This window comes from Rhinolophus ferrumequinum, chromosome 3 (assembly GCF_004115265.2).
Source record: "Rhinolophus ferrumequinum isolate MPI-CBG mRhiFer1 chromosome 3, mRhiFer1_v1.p, whole genome shotgun sequence".
Classification (NCBI taxonomy): domain Eukaryota; kingdom Metazoa; phylum Chordata; class Mammalia; order Chiroptera; family Rhinolophidae; genus Rhinolophus; species Rhinolophus ferrumequinum.
The window spans coordinates 84248741-84269083 of record NC_046286.1 but is presented as its reverse complement, the minus strand read 5'-3'; the positions used below and the strand labels follow the sequence as shown (position 1 = coordinate 84269083).

Below are 20343 nucleotides of genomic sequence, written 5' to 3'. Positions count from 1 at the left end.
AGCAATGCTTTCAGTGACAAAGGTGGTATGGAAATGAACCTTCGTATGTCCTTGTGATTTCTCTCCCACTTTCTATGGGTCCCTCTCCCTAACTAGTGCTCGAGTATCTTCAGGTCAAAGTGAGGATTCATTCGAGTGCATCCCACACAGTGCTTAGTGCACGATTAGCTGCTAAGCTGGCTCATTCATTCAGTAGTCATTTCCTGAATAGTTACTACTAAGTAAACATTCACTAGTAAGTGAACCAGAAGTCGTTATTAATCGTTGTGACCCTCATCACCATTCACCGTATCGCGATGTTACGCTGATGCTTCCAAGCTATGCAGCCACTGGTGGTGGGAATTTGGAACAAGACATGTTCCTTTATTCCTCCTCAGTGTGTTCCTCAGCAGAGCTACTTTAAGCACAGAATTACAACTCATTTTTCAAACAAGTATTTATTAAGCACCTCCTTGTGCCAGGGACTATCCTAGGTTCTGCGTATGTAACAATGAAGCAAACAAAAGAAATCCTTGCCCTCAGTGGTACTTTGATTTAATGGTTAGACACTGAGAGTAAATAAGCAATGATGCTGTACTAGAAAATGATATGTGCTCTGCAGTAAAATAAAGCAGAATAAGACAGAGGAAAGGTTGCAATTCCAGATTAAAGGGGTATGGCTTCCTGAGCAAAAAGGTGACCAGGGTTAAAAGAATGAGCCACACAGAAATCTTGGAGAACATTAGAACATTCCAAGAAGAAGAAGCAGTCAGTGCAACGAATGTTTCTTAAGGATACATGATATATACCAGATACTGCAGCATGCAAAGATTAATAAGATATCTGTACTTGCCTCAAGAAACTTACAGGTCTTGAGTAGGGAGAACTAACCAGAAAAATGTTTTGTATATATATTACCTGCCACAATAAGTATTTGTCATATAGTAACATGTGAAAGAGGAATTCTTCTGACTTGGGCAGTTGGGAAATGGGGGAGGGCTTGGGAGAGGGTAAGTGTGTAAGAGGAATAGTTACAGGGCTATTGTAACGGGTGAGACACACTAAGGACCTAGACCAGGGGAGTCCAAACTGCGGCCCACGGGCCAACTGCGGTTCGCAATCCATTGTTAATGGTCCCGCAGCAAATTCCAAAAATATATTTAGTTTACTTAAGTAAACCAGGTGAGGCAATACGTACTTCACCTCGAGTGAGTGGCCCGACTCTTTGTGTATTTTACCTCATATGTCCCTTGGTGAAAAACGTTGAAAAAAGTTTGGACACCCCTGACCTAGACCAAAGGAGTGGTTGTGTGAATGGCGAGAAAGTGGGGAAGTTAAGAGATGAAGTTAAGACATGGTGGCATTCTAGGAGTTAGGAAACAAATGTCGAGTCTTAGCTCTGCCACTTGCTGTGTTTCTTTGGATGTATCACTTGGCCCTTCAGTGCGTTTGTTGCCTTAGATAGAAAGTGGAGAGTGGAATAAAATTTCTCTCTGAGATCTTTTTGAGCAAGCTGTTCATTCATTTACTCAATAAATAATAATTTAACATCTCCACTATGCCAAGCATTGTTGTAAATCCTGAGGATCCATCAAGTGAAAAAAGACAAAGCCCCTGCCATCAGAGGGAAAGCGATGGTAAACAAACAAGTGTAATACCAAGTGGTGATGAGCATTATGAAGAAAAGTAAAACAATAATAAGGAGAGTTACAGAGTGACAGGGCCGCTATTTTAGAGTGAGTGTTTAAGAAGGACGCTCTGAGGGTGACATTAGGGCAGACCTCGGAATGAAGTGTAGGAAAACGCATGTGACTGTCTTTGGGAAGAGTTCTCTAGAAAGAAGAGATCCTGAGTGCAAAGGCCTGGAGACAGTAATACGGTTATTCTGTGGGAGGAATAGCCAAAGCGGCCTAGAACCTGAGTGGCGGGCAGTGCGTAAGGGGAACAGAAGTGATAATGACCTGGGAGAGATGACTAAGGGCCAGATCACATAGGGCCTAATCAGCCCTGTTAAGAACTTTGGATTTGGTCCTGGATGAGATGGAGAGGCACTGGTGGAATTGAGGTGGAAAGTAGCATGATCTGATGTACAAGTTCATGCAATTTGGCCACTGTATGGAGACAAGACTAGAGAGAGTTGAAGATGGAAGCAGAGATGAGTCAATAGGCTATGGCAATAATCCAGGCAAGATATGGATGGTGGGGGCAGTAATCTAGGCCAGATACAGACAAAGGTGGCACTGGTGGAGGTTCTAGGTTTATTCTGAAAGTAGATCCTACAGAACTTGCTGACCTTGGAGAAAAAGATGAGTCAAAGATAATTCCATCTATCTTTCCAGCTTAATCCATCTAGAATCCCATTACAAAAATTATTTGACCTCATGAGAAATTCGAATCCATTGACCCTACTCTCTTCCTGCCCTCTGTCATTCTCCCCCAGCTTATGTTATGTGGCACACCTTTATATTCACTTCTTTGCACATGTATTCAACTCTGCTGGCCCCTCTCTCCTTCTGCCAGTTTCCTGGAGAAATCCAAACTCCAGTTTGATCCAACTCTCCCCCTGCTTTGCACTAAAGCCTTACTTACCAGTGAAACAAGTCTAGAGAAAAACACAAGGTTATGTTGGCTGGTCTCACTATAGATATCGGACCTTAAACCTGAAATGCTGCCCAGCCATCCTTATTAACTCATGAATTCACTTTTCCAGTCTCCCAAATTATATTTTGCACCTTTTTCTGAAATCTTCAAACACCACTTTCTTTGCTTTACTCTCAGACACCGTCTAGAGACTTATTGCACTAGGGGGGAAAACAATCAGAAGGCATGTTCTTTCACAACCAAACTTATCAAACTGCTTGCATCTGTTCCTATAAACTACTGACCCTTTCCTGCCATTGCAGTTGGTGAACAGTCCTTGCTTCTGTTCCGCTTTGTTGAAACCCAAGTGCCTAGACTAGGACCTGGCATATAGTCGGCCCTCAATATTTTTCTGGTGGAATGATTAAGGCTAACCTCTCAAGGACTTCATACCTGTAATTTACCCCTTCTCTCTTTTGCCTAATCAATTTTCTCTCTTTATTGCATCATAACTGTCATTATATAAACATGCTATATTTTCTTTCATCTTGAAGAAAACCCTCCTTTGACCTTTCATCCTCCTCCAAATTCTGACACATTTTTCAGTTCCTTTTTATAATAGAACTTCTCCAAAGAGCTGTCTAGACTTGCTGTCAGCAGAGCCTTTCCTCATCATCTCCTTTGAACCCCCTTCAAACAAACTTTTATCCGCAGCACGCTACTGAAACTATTCTTGTTAAGTCCACCCATCACTTCTACATTGCCAAATCTAATAGTTAATTCTCAGGCCTCCTCTTACTCTCTCAGCAGCATTTGACAAAGTTTATTATTTCTTTCCACTTAAAATACTTTCTTTGCTTGGCTTTCATGAGACCACAAACTCCTGGTTTTCCTCCTCCCTCATTGGCTAGTCATTTGCTTCTCAGTCATTTGCTAGTTGCTCTTCCCCCACATTGGTATAACATTGTACCTCTGCTTCTCTGGAACAGACTCACTCTTTGGGTGATTTCATTGAGTCCTGTGGTTTTAAATTCCATGTATTGAAGTTTCCTAAATTTTTATCTCTAGTTCATACTGATGCATTTATCTGCTTGCTATCTAGCTCTACTTCAATGTCTTACAGGTATCTTAAAGTTATTCAAACCCGAATATGTGACTCACATTCCTATAGCTATATATTTATCTGTCGGTAGGTAGATAAATCGGTAGATATAGATAGATCTGTTCCTTTTATGGTTTTTCCCTACCTCAGTAAGCCACAACTTCATTCTACCAGATGCTTAAGTCAAAAACGTTGGGTGCATTCTTATTCTTTTCTTTTTCTCGTACCTTCAGCAAATTCTATAGGATTACCAATTCCTGAACCACTTCTAAAACCTCAATTCAGATATCATGTAATGATTAAGTCCAGGGTATGTCCCTGAGAGCGGGGCTGAGGCACTTTGGAGGTGAGGTGGAGAAGGATCAGAGTAGGTGTTAGGTAGAACAGCTCTGGGGCTATTATTGAGTTAACCAAGAGTTCTAACAGGAGTAGCAGTGGAGGGAGGCAGAGGTAGGATCACAGACGGGCAATGATAACTGAAGGAGCTTTAATTGCATAGCTAATAGGAAGTTACTAACACATTTTTTAAGTAGAGGATTTTATGATTAGGAATAAAAATTGTATATATCACTTTTTGTTAGATGGAGTTATTTAGATAATGATAAAACTAATTTTCTAGTTTATGTAATATACCAAACCTGACTTCTAGAAAGGGAGTATTTTAACAGACTGATTTCTACTTACACAAATAGAGAAATATTATCAAAGATAACACCAAATTAACAAAAACATGGTCGTTCTGTGAGGTGATGTCTGTGTTACTTAACCTTGTTGTGGTAATCATTTCACAAAATATACATCTATCAAAGCATACATTGTACACCTTAAACTTACACAATGTTATATGTTAGTTATATCTCAATAAAGCTGGAAAAATGTGAAACTGTAAAAAAAAAAAATTGAGCAAAATTGAAAAAAAAAATCAAACCCAGAAGGTTTCAAAAGGGCTGTACTAAAATTTTTAAAGAGTAGTTTAATCCGATGCTTAACTTGCAGAGCAAAAACCAAGAAGGAAAAGGTGTGATTTCTTTATTAATAAATTAGTTTAACACTGATGCTAAAACCTGACAAAACTGCACAAAACAGAAAATTAACTGGCCAATCTCACTCATGAATATTGGCATTAGAAGTCATTAAATAAAACGTTAGGAAATACAACCTAGCAGTTTATTATAAGACAAATACTCCAAATCCACCTGGATTTATTTCAGTAGTAATGTACAGGATGTTCCGTGTTAGATTATCCAGTCATATGGTCATCCTATGAATAGTTTTGAAGAGAAAAATCAGATCTAAACCATAAATATTGGCAAGGTATTGGATAACATTTAACAGCCATTCTTGATAATAACACTCAGTAACGTAGGAACACGTGTATACTCATAACTGAACAACATTTATCTGTCTTGTCACCAAATCCAACATAATTTTTAATGGACCATTCTCATTAAAATGAGGCAAAAGAAAGGGACATTAACTGTTACTATTACTGCATTGTATGGGAAGAACTAGCCAGCTCCGTTAGAAAAGCTGTGGAATAAGAGGTGCAAAAATAGGAAAGATTGAGATTATGTTATCATTCTTTGTACGTGGTAAGTTTGTACACTTGGTGAATCCAGGAAAATAAAAATTTACAACTATCAATAGTGGAATTCAATGACATAGTAAGGTACAAAATTAACATATAGAAATCAATTTTCATACCTACAAAGACAAGTTAGAAGACATGATAGAAAAATCTATTTAAAATATCTATAGTTGACAAAATAGGGATGAATTTAATAAGAAAAGTATAAGATGTATATGAAAAACATTGTAAATACTATGGAAGAACACAAATAAGATTTGAATAAATCAAAAAGCATGTGCTCTTAGATTAGAGGACTCAATATCAAAAAGCTGTCAATTTTGCCCAAGTGAATTTATAAAATTAACACAATACCAGTAGAAACTTGAGTAGTTTGGTTTAGTTTTGGTTTGGTTTGGAGTTATTTTGGAGGGTGGGAGGAGGCAGGAGAGAAGTAGAGAATCCATCTGAGGCCCATAACTGGGCAAGCTGTGCGATAGAAGAGCCGTGAGGGAGGAGAACCGGCCAGGTACTAAAATGCAGAGAGTCAGGAATGACTCCAGTGAGGCCCCTGAACCTTCACACGAGGAGGACAGCATATTAAAAACAGGATGTAAAGTCCAGAAATAGAACTCAACCTTCATGGCATTTAGTATATGATCAAGTTGGCATTTGAAATGAGATGGAAATCCAGTTACTGCAAAGGAGCTCCCAGCCAGCAGTATGGTCTCCATGTTAAGACCGAGGCTCCTAATTGCAATTCATGTTTCTAAAAAATCGCTCTAACAGTTGGGGTCATTTTTAAATACAGAGTATGTAGAAGTCAGGTAAGAGGGAAAATTCTATTGGTAAAACCCTTTTCCTTGGATTTCCTAGGTAGGAGGTGGAGGTGGGGGAATGGTAAGGAGAGCAGTGGACTTATACGGAGGAAGGGACACAAAAGTTAAATGCTTAGGAATGCTTAGGCTCCAAATGTGCTGACATCAAAAGAGGTAGAATGAAAAGCATCTAATTTGCATTCAACAACCATTAAGTGTCTCTTACGTGCTTAGGATAGAAGCACTCTCCTAAAATGAGAGTTGCTAATAAGGCAAAGGTTAAGGACATATAAATTAGAACAGAGAACCTAGGAGACATCTGTTCTGGTTATTTATTCTAGATGACTACTCTAGAATAATTATCCTAATGCAAGACATTTACCAAGTAAGACTCGAGTTTATGGTATGAAGAAAGCTATTTTGCTAATGATATCCACATATATCTTTCAAAGTGGTGATGTAGTGTGGCAAGAAAAAAATTGTTTGAAATATTTCCAACTCTATTTGTTGTGTATATCATCTAAATATTAAACAGGCTGCATGAGAAATGCTGTAAGCAAAGGGATTTAGAAATCCCACAAAATACCCTTTTATTCACCTGTGCAATCAAAAAAGTAAGTCATTGCTTTAGTGTTGTTCTAGTCTTGACCTTTTTTGTTCTTTTAGTTTTCAGTGTGTACCAGGTGCTACCAAAGAGGTTATTCAGGTATTTGAAGGAAGTTCAGTTATAGATGCCAGAATACTTCCTGTGAGTTGATAGGGCAATTTATCCAACTGCCTTTGTTGGAGGTTATATTTGATGATATGTTCACTGAATCACAGAAACATCCATAGAGGCCCCATTGTCCCAGCAGAAAGGATGTCAGTCATGAGTTACTCAATCTCTTGTGTAAAATTCATCTGCAAACAGATAAATAAGACTGGGATTATGGCAATAAACGGTTGGCTTTAATGGTACTGATAGAAACTGAAATTTTCTATTTCCTGTTATTCTTTAAACTGGCATCTCGGGATCTATTTTAGTCTTCATTGATAAGAAATATTTAAATCAAAGGAGGACTTTGAAGAAGAGAAAAGGACGGTAGCTTTGCTCTGTAATTAATTGCAAATGTCAGAGGCTTATATAACATGATGTTTGAGAGTACCGGTTTGTGGCTCTTTTTCCACCTGTTGATCCTGAGTGGCCTTGGGAAAATTGCTTCTCGCTGTGAGCTTTAGTTTCTTCAACTGTAAAGAGTTATAAAACACATGCTCTCGTTTGCAGCTGTTACCCTGTGTAATTATTAATAGCGCCCCCTTCCCTCTCAAAGGCATTCTGGTTTTGATAATAAATTACATGACTACCTTACCTACCTTGGAAGGATGTTGTGAAATTGAAGTGAATTTATATTTGTAAAGTCCTTAGCTCGGTACCTGGCGCATAGTATATGCTCAAATAATGATGATTAATATTATTAAATCGCTTGTTTTTTTCAAACCAGACTTCAAGGAAAATGACTCGTGGACAATGTCTGTGTTTATGAAAATTTGGCCATTCTTCCTACCATTCTAAGTCTTTTATTCCACCCACGTAGAATTTCGTGCCTAAAGCAATGAATTTGAGAGGCTTTGGCAACTACTAAACAGTTTCTGATTGTGGGTCTTCACAGGTTATCTGTATGTCGACCTACCAGCAGTTATACTAGTAATAACTTTATAATAATAGAACACTTTAGAAGATTTTCAGAACTTGTTCACAAATTATATTTTGTTTTCCACAAGAACTCCCTTGAAATAGGTATGTTAATAATTGTTGCTATCATTTTAACTGGGACATTTAATCTGGAAACTGGGACTCCAGATTATGAAATTACTTGCCCGAGATCACATAGCTAGAACGCATCAGGGAGGACATGACTAGACGGCTTCTTGGTTTGTATTTCTTTTCTTTTCATTGCACAATATTGGTTAAATAAAAGGGCAAGATTACTAATTTACCCAAATTCCTTTTCATTATGCTTGCTATTGTCATTTTCCCCTCCATCTTTGACTTGTCTGGTATCTATTCATTCATGACAATTTTTCAAAAACTGTTTCAGTGCTGCTCGGTCTCAGTGTACGGACAGTCCCTGGTGTAGGGTAGCTGATGGTCGAGAAGCCATTTATGATGACTCGAGATGCAGTCTTTTGTTACCGGGTCTCTGTACGAGTAATTTCAGGGCACAGTGGAAACACAGAGGAGTCAGAACTGCTTGTGATTTGTAGCACCTTGTTACTCTGTATCATCAGGTAAGGATGAGAAGATGGGGGCCTGTCCTTTCCAAGGCTTTATGCATTCAAACCAGTGAGGGTGCTTCTAGTAACTCGTTCCAGTTTTTACATACTGAGACTGAGATCTTTCTCTGTTTTAAAACAGTGTTATTGAGGTATAATTTACATAAAATAAACTACACATTTAAATTATACAATTAAATAACTTTTGACATATGTGTACACGCAATATGTGTATCCCTTAGCCACAATCAGGAAAGTGAATATGTCCTTCACTTCCAGACGTAAACCAGGATTTAACTCCAGAGCTGATGCCAGAGTCCCTGTTTTCCCCCCAACGATTAGTACATGGGGAATTGAGCCTTAGCTACAACCCTTTCCTCCTAACCACTCTCATGGGGAGTTTTGAATTGTCAAGCTAATACAAAGAACATCTTTTACAACCCAATTGTCCATCAATAAAAGAATTAACAAATAAATGTGGTATTGGAATAGAATGTGTACTCCAGTGAAATCAATGAATTACAGGCTCACACAGCATAGATGTGTCCTAGAGGCAGAATAACAGGTAAATAAGTAAATAACACTACAAAGAGAATGATACCCTTTTTTTAAACGTCAGAGCAAATATAACCGTGTAATTTAGGCATATTTATACACACAACTAACAAAAGTATCAGAATGATTAACACGCAGTTCAGGAGAGTGGATACCTGTGGAAGAAGCAGGGAGAAGCACGGAGGTAGAGGCAATTATTGGTAGTATTTTAAGCATGGGTTTCGAGGCGAGTTCTTAAATATTCATCATGTTATGTTACATATTTGTATCCATGGTTTATTCTACTCAAAAGATCATTAAAAACAAGAAATTACCAAGCTTCAGCATTTACACTCTAACTATTTTCATTATTTTGAGGAAAAGATCACTTAATATGGGACAGTTTAAATCCAAACTATTTGAATTCAATGCATGGTAAAAAAGAAAAAAAGTTTAGAGAGCCCTTGATAAAGGGTCTAGGTTTGTAGTAAAGGGACTAATACACCGAATAGGAGAGAAGGAACAATTAGTTATTTGATAACGTGGATGTGAAAACCACCACCCGTCCATCAGCATGGAGTTGCTGGGTGGGTGGGCTATGAATTGTGTTACTGTGTGGATCCATTTCCACCACTCCTGGTTTTCTTTGTTGTTGTTGTTGTTGGGTCGGGTGTGGGGTGGGGAGAGGAATAGGAGAGAACAAATTAAGTCAGGATCTCTCCTGTCTTAAGTATATTGAATGCAGAAGAAGCAGCACACAGCCAAAAAAGCTACAACAGTTTTGACACCTTATTAAACTATATAGAATCTTAAACATCAAGAGTCAACCTAGGAGAGATTTAATTCTGAGAGAAAGATCACAAAGACTGGATAAGTGTAGTCATGTGCAGAAAAGACTAGAATGTATGTTGGTGTCCTCTTAAATCGTGCTCTAGGTAGTTTTATCTGTTCTACCTCTATTTTTATGTAATACTTGCTAAATGAATGCCAAGGTTAGCACCGGTTATAATTACATTTTCTAATTTTTAAAAGCATAGCGTGTGTGCGTGCGTGCGCGCACACACACACACACACACACACAGGCCTGGGCTAATCTGTGTTTCACAGTGAAGCACACTTTTTGGTAACTTGGCCCTTTCCTAAAGAGACCATATTTCAGGCTCCACTGTCCATCTGGTGGGAGCTCGTCTGATTTCCAGACAGGACCTCGTCGTCTCTGAAATACAGGTCTCACCGCATCCCACGTCTACAGCACAACTGCTGGTGTGGCAGGTGATCTCCCTCTCTAAATGAAGTCATTTGACACGAGGAGTTGTGGTGTCTTAAGTTTCACTTGTGACTCTCCAGTCCTGGCAGGACCAGAGTGTGGGCTATTGACCAATGAACAGGTTTAAAAACTGCAATGAAGTTCTGAAAGCAAACTTTAAACTGACTGTTTAAAGGAATGATTTCCCCTGCGCTGAGGGACTCCCTTAACGTGAAGCATGACTATGCTGCTGGAGTTATTCCATTCTCAACGCAGGACCTTGAGTTGCTCGAAATCTCCCGCTGCGACGTGACAGAACCAGGCTGCTGAGGTTGTTTGTACCTGCAGAGTACGTGCTCCACCCGCTGCACTGCACTGCACTGCGGCCTTTATGGGTTTTCCAAAGGTTCTGTTCTCGTTTAGAGATGTAAATGGAGAGTTTAATTTTAGATCAGAAAACCCAGTAATGGATTGCAAATATTGCCAAGTTGTTACGTTACACTTGAACAGAGAGACTTTGGCGTCAGCTCTGGGTTCTAATTCCAGTTTGCCCCACTTGTGAACTTCCCAAAAGGAACGTTACTTGACTCCATTTCCTTATTCATAAAATGAAGTGAATGCTGTGAACATGAAATGAGGGACCAAGTCCTAGAATGCCTGTAACCCAGGGTAAGGCACATAGAAATCAGTTACTAGATGGTGACCTCTTTCTTAGCTAGAATTCTGAAGTAGCTGTCTATAAAATTCTGATTCAAAGCCTTTTGGAACTTTCTCATGGGAGAGACAAGATAAGTCACTAAAATATAAGTATAGTAGTGATCTGTACTAAAGAGAAAATAGAAAGCAGATAAGGGGGATATAAAATATTGGGAAGGAGTTGAAATTTTCGATAGGGTGAACAGGTCAGACCTCAGTGGGAAAGGGACTGTTGACTGAACACCTGAAGAATAAGAAGGTTCAACCTGTGTGGGTGTCTAAGGGAAGAGCGTTTCAGGTGGCGTGAGCAGCAGTTGCAAAGGCCCTGAGGCAGGAGTATGCGTGGTATGTACCCAGAGCTGCACGGAGGATGGTACGGCGGGGGTAGAACAAACAAGGGCTGCAGCAGCAGGAGATGAGGTCGTTGTCAGCAGTGGGCCAGTTCCTACATCGCCTCGGGTTTTGTAGATCACAGTAAGAACGTGGGAGGGTTTTTAGCAGTGGAACAACATGATCTGACTTACATTTGACAAGGATCTCTCTGGCTGCTGTGCTGAGAAATACGCTGTTGGAGAGAGAGGAGTCAGGGGGGGATAGTTAAAGGGCCGAAGCATGGAGATGTGTTCCGCCACTGAAAAAGAGGAGTTTTTCCCCGGTGCCTCCTCTGTAGTTATAAATACTTGGAGGAATGGGAGTCAGATCATTCTGGATGTCATACCATTCTGGTTTTGGTTTTGTTTTTTCCTTGAGTAGATTGTGGCACTGTGTACCAGTGACTTGCCTATAACTTGATCTGTGCCTTGTTTGCCTGGGAAATTTTCTTGCAAATGAAGGGAGCACTCGATAAAATAGATGGTCTTTGTCAGTTGTCCTCATGGAGCTGTCCCTCGTGATTATCCCACGGCCACGAGGCTAACTGAAGTACTGTTTCATTGTGATAGTTATCGATTCTGACAACTAAAAGGAAAGTAGGTTACTAGGACTGACGAGCACCACTGAGATGCTGAAAACCATAGAAACAGTGCTGCTTCTTCTCCCTCGGCAGACGTCACAAGGAAAAGGGAACCCTCTCTGCAGGAGGAAGCTATGCTCCATCCAGCGGAAGCTTTACTTTTCTTTCTTTTAAAACTTCTTAGTTAGGATTTACTTCATAGGGCTTTTGAAATGTACGCCATATTTCAAGGTTGTCTGGAAAATGATTTCTCTGTAAATATATCAGAAAAGCGGAGTGACCTTTCAATTTACTAGATTAAGATTCAACCTCAAACATGTGATCTTTACACAAATTGTCAGAAAATTCTTAAATACAATTATTTTTAATTTACGTGTGCGTGCGTGTGTGTTTGTGTAATGTAAGGGTAGAGAATATGTTTTATAAATCAAACTTAATAAGAGTGTCACAACTACAAAAGGGGCCGGAAAAACTGAGTATATAAGTATCGCTTAGCTGCTGCTGCTGACTCAAAAATTCCTTTGATTGTCTTTCAGAGATTTGTAGGAGTGGAACCAGTATCAGATAAAACATGAATGGATATGGTGTAATTTAGTATCATAATAAGATGTCAATAACATATGCTCATTATAAACTGAGCATGTTTATTTGTCAGTTTAATTACAGACATTATTTTATATTTTCCTTAGGTGATAAAAGAAAACTAGATTATCATTTTATATATTTTATGTATTAAGAATATAAAATCTAAAATACTCAGATGTCTAGTTATATGATTTATTTTACATTTGTACTTCTACAATACTTTTATTATTGTTAGTCTCCTGGCAACAAAAGAAAAAAGTGGGTACTTGTCAATTCATGATTTTCCTTTTTTAAAGTGTTTATATGACCATCACCTTCATGTCCGTGATATTTAACAGTCATAGACATTTCCACAGCTATTATCTCGGGTCCTAATGATGTAGGATATTTTCTTTGTGAGCGACAGGATTGTGTCTCATGAGACCGAAGAATGGAAACAGGACCAAGGACAAGCGAGGAGTTTTTTTAAAAAAGGGTAGTTTATTGAAAGCAAAGGGTCAGAGCTCCCAAGCAGGAGGGGTTCCCGAATGGGGGTGCCCAGTGACTGAGGCAAAAGCTCTTACTTTCATACCTTCCCTTGCCTGCTTGGGGAAGGGGGCTGGCACCTTCTAATGGAATTCATCTATCAGGTTTGTCCTGTTTGGCCACCCTAAAGGGATTAACGAACCCATCCCTATCTATTGGGTCTGCTCCTTTGTCCAGCCAAAAGGGATTTATGAGATAATTTATTAACTTGAAAGCGCTGTTACATTTTGTCCTGGAGCGAAGGAATGATTTCAAAACCTGGAGTTTCAGGATACGGCTGTTTTTGTTTATTCCACCAGGTAGGTTTATTTCAGGTAGACTTCCCTGTCTACCTGAAAACATGCTAACTAACCTATCTCCGTAAGATTATGGCTAGTGGGACATAGAAAATAGGCAGGATAGTCCCATTTGACAGCAAAGGACTTCAACGTTTAGGAACAACCTCAAGGTCACTTGACTGTAAGGCATAAAGTGAATAGATTCAGGTTTTGGATTCTTGGCCTAGGACCCTCTCCCCAGCACCAAACCATTTTCATCTGCTCTATGTAGTCTTTTGCAGATTTGTGGTGTGCTAGTAGTAATAGAATAAATACAGATATTTTGCAGGAAGATTAATTCAATAGCAATAGCAATAAACAATGATGACTGTTTGCTTCTAAGTGTTTGAAATTTCTAACTGATGAGTTTCTGTAGGTTTCTCACGATGTCCTCTTAGAAACTTGCGTGTAATCTGGAATGGCATCAACACATGCTTTTTAAAAATAGGTAAATCCTCACACCTGTAATGTTGAGTGAAAGAAGTAAGTGACAAAAGAGAACTACGGTATAATTCTTTTTATAGAAAGTTTCAATACAGGCAAACGAAGCTGTGGAGTTAGAAGTCAGGATAGCAGTTACCCTTGTTTTTGGGGGTGTGGGGTAGTGTTGAATTGACCTGAGTCCTAGTTATACAGGTATTGCTTTGGGAGGGTTCACTGACTTTTTAGTCTTAAGTAAAACTCTTTTAAATGCCTTATTTTCATAGGTAGTAGTTTAAGTGCTTGCAACTTGAAGAGCAGTTCCTACACATTTATTCTGATTATAAACTGCCCTTTCCCACAAAAGTCAGTTACCCTTCTTTGCTGTTGTTTCTGAGCACATTGTGTTTCTTTTGGGTTCTTGGACCTTCCTTGTCACAGAACCAGTTGCCGAGGAGCCCGGGTAAAGGCCATCATAAGATGCTTGCCAAAACAACTTTTTTGCTTACACTTTTTAACATGTTATGGCAAGAAAAGTATTAAAGAGGGTTCCCCAGTTAGGATGTTAATCTGTATCAAAACAGACACTGCTAGAAACGTTTTCATAGAATTCTGATAAGGCTCAGAGCTTTAGTTAGCTTCTTATAAGTCAACAATTTCATGCTGATTTTCCCGCACATAAATGGCTTCAGAAGAGCACAAATAGTTGAACAATAGCTCTATCAGTTTGGAAATGTTCCTTGAGGTCAGAGTCTAAAGGAAATGAGATTGAGGCTAGAAATGACTTTGAGCAAAACTAAATTTTAATAAAAATGGAAACTGATGGTCATAGCCATGATGTTTCTCTGGGCTTCTAATGTTAAAGTAAATCCATAAGCTTTCTGACCACAGTAAACAGGAAGAACTTAAAAGATTCTGTGGGTCAGCAAAACCTTTTGCAGTTATGGTTTAGACTCAGGCCTCTGCAAATCATACGTATTATGTGTCATGCTCAAGATGATGAGCAGTTTTCTTGCAAACCATTGCTTCTGTTCCTAAATGTGTCTAGGTTTTTTGTGTTTTTTTGGCATGGGGTGGGGCTTACTTTACATTACTTTAAATGTAATGAAAGAAAGGGAGGGAGGGTGGCCGGGAAGGATGGATGGAAGGAAGAAATGTATTTTTAAATGTTTCTGTCAGCTATTTACACACTGTGTCTTCTTCCTTTTTCCCGCCTGCAGTGTTCCATCTCTTTGTCAGAAGAGGAAAGACTTATTTCCATCAGGAGATCTAAAACGCCAACCTCAAGTGACTTCTCCGACCTTAATACCCAAACGAACTGGACCAAGTCACTTCCCTTGCCAACACCAGAAGAGAAGATGCGACAGCAAGCCCAAACAGTGCAGGCTGACGTGGTTCCTATTAACATAACCGGTATGCTTGGCTATGTAGAGGAGGTTCAAAGTGTACTTGGGAGAATGACGATGGCTTTTTGTTTGTTCCATGCTCTTAGTATTTCCTTCTTAGTCAGAGGTAGATAGCTGCGGTCTGACTTCCTGACCTTTGTTTAATGAAGGGTTACTGAAATATATATAGATATATTTTATATATATGATATATATATGTTTGTATATGTAAAATATCTATTGCTTTTATTCTTTATTTATTTGCTTATTTGTTTATTTATTTAGTTTTAAGCTTTTATTTATTTTAAGTGTGTTTTTCCGGGACCCATCAGCTCCATGTCAAATAGTTGTTTCAATCTAGTTGTGGAGGGCGCAGCTCACAGTGGCCCATGTGGGGATTGAGCTGGCAACCTTGTTAAGAGCACCGCGCACTCTAACCAACTGAGCTAACTGGCCAACCTCCCCCCCCCCATTGCTTTTAAATTAGAAGATTGTATCACCAAAGATTGATGTCAAAGAACTCAATGGTCCAGCCATTTATCTAAAGTGTCTTTTTAAATTGAATTGCCTTTTAAAAATATCTTCTAAATGTTATCTTGGATAAGAAAAATATGTTTCCCTTCTAAAGGATTATTTTAAGTAATATTTATAGAAGTGAAAAAACAATAATTTTGATATTTCCCTTTTTTTAATTAGTTTCAAGTGTACAAAACAATGCAATAATTAGACATTTCACCCCTCACAAAGTGATAACCTCCCTCCCCCAATCTATTGCCCCTCTGACATCGTATATATCTATTACAAGTCAATGGAATAGTTTTGATATTTCTTAATGATAGATTTTCTTACCTAAGTAGAAAAAGGAAAAAAATTACTTGAAATAAAAATAGCAAGCGAATTAACAATGATACCTATAAAATATATTTTAAAAAACTCAATAGGATGGTAAAATAATTTGATCTCTATAATTTGAATTCTACAATCTTCTAATAAAAATCCATTCCTTCTGAATATAAAACTTTAGAATATGTTACAATAAGCTCAAATATGAATATTAATTGCCAAACGTGAAATTCAAATTATCTTAGCATATTATACTCAGATTTTAATCATCTGTGATAATCAAAGGTTACAAATAACAAGGTATATGAAGCTCAAAAGACAGTATTTTACAAACTTAGATGAGCTGTTAAATAACAAAATTTTCCTGCTTTATCACTCTGGTAGCCTGCAAACAGGATAGGTCAGTGGTTTGGGAAGTGTACACAGTGCAAAGTAGATCTGTTAAGAGTTAATAGCTTCAGCCGTTGGACTGTGAGTTCCAGAGAAACAGATTACTGATAGTCATTGATAATCAGTCCATACAAAGCATGGTCTTTAGGGCCAGAAACTAAAAAAAATCACATGACCAAAAAAGGATGAGTTTTCGTAAAATATTAGGACGAAAACCCAAAGCACATTTGCTGTGCTTCCGAGGCTACTGCTGTTGACTGCTGTTAGAAAGATTTTTGCCATGGCATTGGCGAACATTTAAAGGACTAATAACATTTTGATAGTTGTTGAAGAATTTTTAAAAATCTTACAGGACGTTTGAAATATTACATTTAGAACTCTACTTTGTTTGAATTCCAGAGAAATTTAGTAAGTGCATGAATTATTTTAAATCCCATGTGCTTTTTTTCTACATTTATTGTATTTAAAGCCTTAAAGGAATATCATGGCATTTTAATCTATTTTCTTTGCAAATAACGTTGTTAATCTTTCTGAATGTGATTCTTGTTCACCTAGATCATATTTTTAATGATTATTTTCATATGTTGCTATGTTTCAGAACACAGTATAATGTTTATTGCTCAATGAAATACATTGGGTGCATATTTTCTATGAGAAAATGCATTACATTATTTGATTGATTAAACGCAGCAGAAATGTAATTATATTATATATGATTAAATGCCTCGGGAATAATATTATAAGAAGATTGTGCTATGAAATATGACAATCCTTAATGGAATTAGGATAAAATGCATTATCATGAGATTAGTAAATTTAAAACAGAATAACTAGAGTTTTAGGAGTAAAGAATTGTTTGCAATGAAATACATTGTCATAACGGTAGACAGTATCTTTTCTTTGAGCTTTAATTCTCTCCTATTTGATGACTAAATGGATATGAATAACATAGAGTTTCAAAGGAGACTTTCAAAATACCACACAGAAAAGGTGAATGACAATACAGAAATGAACACTAGGAATTATGTCAAAATGCAATTTACTTTTAATTGAGTGATTAACGTTTTTAGAAATTAAATATTCCTAATTATTTATTGATCCATTTTCTGGATACATGTGTACACACACACACACACACACACACACACACACACACACATTTCATAAAGAGAGTAGTTTTTCTAATATTCTGGTATAAAGAAGCATTAAATTAAAAATTTTCACTTTTAGTGGTTGAATTGACATAGATTATACTGCTTCCTACTACTTAAATGACATAGTTCTAAAGCCCCAGAAGACTTTTGAGATAAAAGTGTAGCTTCCTGCAGGGAATTTTCATGTGCTCATTTATTTGGGTGAACATTGACCCCCTAGTTTGATTTTCTGTAAGGTTAAGCTGAGGGAAAAGTGCCAGCAAATATATTATTTCAAATCTAAAGGGAAGCCCGCCAGGCATAGAGGTAGAACATTAGCACAATGAGCTGCCAGCTTGAAAATCAATTTAATCCCTTTAGTCATAGTTCTGTGGGGACTCAGCATGTTCTAAATGTTGAAGAGGAAAAAAATGTGTAAAATAAAATGTACATATGAGTATGTTCCATAATCTGTCATATGGGATAAGAACTCTTCCACCTGGAAGATAATTAGAGTAGGTAAACATACTTACACAGTTTTTACAGACTGGCTTTGTACTGATGTCTGAGCCAGCTAAGTTTATTTCTAAGTAGTAACCATGGCTGGCTAATGCCATTTTTCAATGAAAGGGAATGATTCAATTCCTCTCAATTCAACAGATATTTACTGAATAACTACTTGGTGTCAGGCATTGAGCTGGATGCCACAGGGGATGCTGAGGTACATGCATCATGGGCCCTACCCTCAAGAAACGTGTAGTGCAGCAGGGGAGACAGTCCTTTTAGGTCACGACACAAGATGGAGAGTTTGGTGCCTTTAACGGTGATGTCCATCCTCATGGTTTGTTTCTTAATTTCCTTGGAGCTTGGGTGGCTCATCTTTTGTTTTTGTTTAGGAAGCAAAACTGGAGACTACATGCAACTATCTATTAATGTTTTTTTTCCATTCTTAATGCCTTGGTACAAGGAAAGCTTTTTCCTCTGCTGTAGGGAACTAATGGACCATTGAAGTCAGGACTTGCCACTTTCAAACACCATACATGTTATTGCACACAGTGACCTATTTATTACAGTGATGGTACCTTCTTGTGTTTCAGGGTCTCCTCTCTGTCATTTCTGTTTTCCTCCACTAGGAACAAAGTTGCAGGCATTTTCAAGTTTGCAAGCATTTATTGAAGTGTGTTGCTTAGTAGGTGAAATGCATGTTGATCATTCAGATATTTTATCCTCTGTTTTGATTACATAAGGTTTTATTTACAACTTATTCCTATTAAAATAGAAGGTGCATTGTTCATAACATACCCAACTTTGGATCTGTGTCAATATTGCGTAAAAGAGTGAGTGATTTTATACATTTCTTACAACATAAGACTGACAGAAGTATATAATTTGTGTGTATATGTACATATATACTTAAATCTCTTTTTGAGGAGATAACCAGGTGACAAGGTTAGTGCTGTAAGACTTTAATTAAATGGGCAAGTAATTTAAAGCAAACCAATCAAAAACTCCTACCTTAGTTTTTAATGTTTTCCCACTGTGTGTCAATCACACAAACTTACACTCAGGAAAGAAAGAAAAGTCCTGTGGATGTGACATTCTGGATGTGATTGCAACATTACCTGAAATGTCTGAATTTAGATTAACTTTAAAAAGTGATTGTGAAATAGAGAAGCAGTTGAGCTTTAACAACAGCAGTGCTACTGGGTCTCATTGTGAGAAAAGTATTTTTATCATTATAAGGCTTTTTATTTTTCATTAGTTGTATCTCACACCATAGCAATTTCTACAGTATATCCAAACTGACAGTCGCCTTGATTGAAAGAAAAAGCTCTTCATCCAAGAATTCTTGATTGTTTCATCACATAGAATGAGACATTAAAATGGTCTCTGGAGTTGAATGATTAAAATATATTTATTGCCATCATCACATACACACTGACGTAAAGAGTGATTTTGGTGACCAGAGGGCCTCTGTGAAACACTTCCAGAATGATCCATTTCAAAAATAATGCAGAATCACTCTTCTGGTGTGTTATTAACGAATTTGCGTTTGCCACTCCAGCTCATTTGAAAATGCGATCCAGGTGCTTCCTTTGGAAGGACACACACACATAGAAATTGGAAAACAGCCTTATGATGATAATGTGCTTCCCTTCCCTTTTGCCCTTCAGTATTCATTCATCATCATATGACTGGCTAACATCATTATTAATACCTTCTGATCATTTTACAACAAGCTTCTGGAAGAAAGTGCATGGTGTCAGCTTGCTTGAAAATAACATTGCTTTGCTTGTTCTACTACTCTACATTAGGGGAGAATTTCGATCGCCAGGCCAGCCTTCGGCGGTCTCTAATTTACACAGACACTCTGGTAAGACGACCGAAGAAAGTCAAAAGGAGAAAGACTATAACAGGAGTCCCTGACAACATACAGAAGGAGCTAGGTATGGCTCATCAGAACTGTATTCTGTTGCCCCGATTGCTGTTCAGCATTACTACGCTAACCTCATCTGTGGTGCTTATGAAACCGATACATTCTGATAGCCGTTTGGTGCCCCAAAGGGCCAGCTTCTTTCCTGAAGGAGCCACTGGGTACAAATTTAACACCCCGTGCAGATGATGTATTGAATTTTGGTGAGAAGGTAAGCAGAGAAGCTTATATGAAAACTGTTAACTAGGATGATAGAAATGTACAGTTATGTCATCATCTCTGTGTACCTTGAACAGTGGGGATTTCCACAATTAAATTTACTTTTCATTTAGATCTTAAGTTCTCATAAAACTGAAAACTGAAAACTCACTCTAGGACTTCATATTATGAATATGGACTTCATTAGTTATACTGATGGCATTTGTCATCAAAGAGACAGGATAATTAGTAAATACCAGTATGATAGAAAGTAGTCATTTATGTTGGATAGTGCTTCTGTGAACTTACAATGAAACAATTTCATAGCTTTTTGATTCAATATTTTTCAACCTATGATAAAAACAAAAACAAAAACAAAAACATTG

The 20343-nt window shown here is 37.9% G+C and overlaps 1 protein-coding gene across 8 annotated transcripts in view; it reads left to right on the top strand.

The window, feature by feature from the left end:
* Nucleotides 1-20343, top strand: part of NHSL1 (NHS like 1) — a 124524-nt gene that overhangs the window by 89115 nt on the left and 15066 nt on the right. For 5 of the 8 annotated variants that reach the window (XM_033097611.1, XM_033097601.1, XM_033097630.1 and 2 more), the window contains exons 4-5: nucleotides 14795-14987; nucleotides 19641-19772. In XM_033097611.1, coding sequence (XP_032953502.1) covers nucleotides 14795-14987; nucleotides 19641-19772 — 325 coding nt within the window. Of the gene's footprint in view, nucleotides 1-14794; nucleotides 14988-19640; nucleotides 19773-19829; nucleotides 19971-20343 lie in introns of those variants that run through there. The other 3 variants (XM_033097638.1, XM_033097621.1, XM_033097664.1) reach the window with 2 other exon arrangements.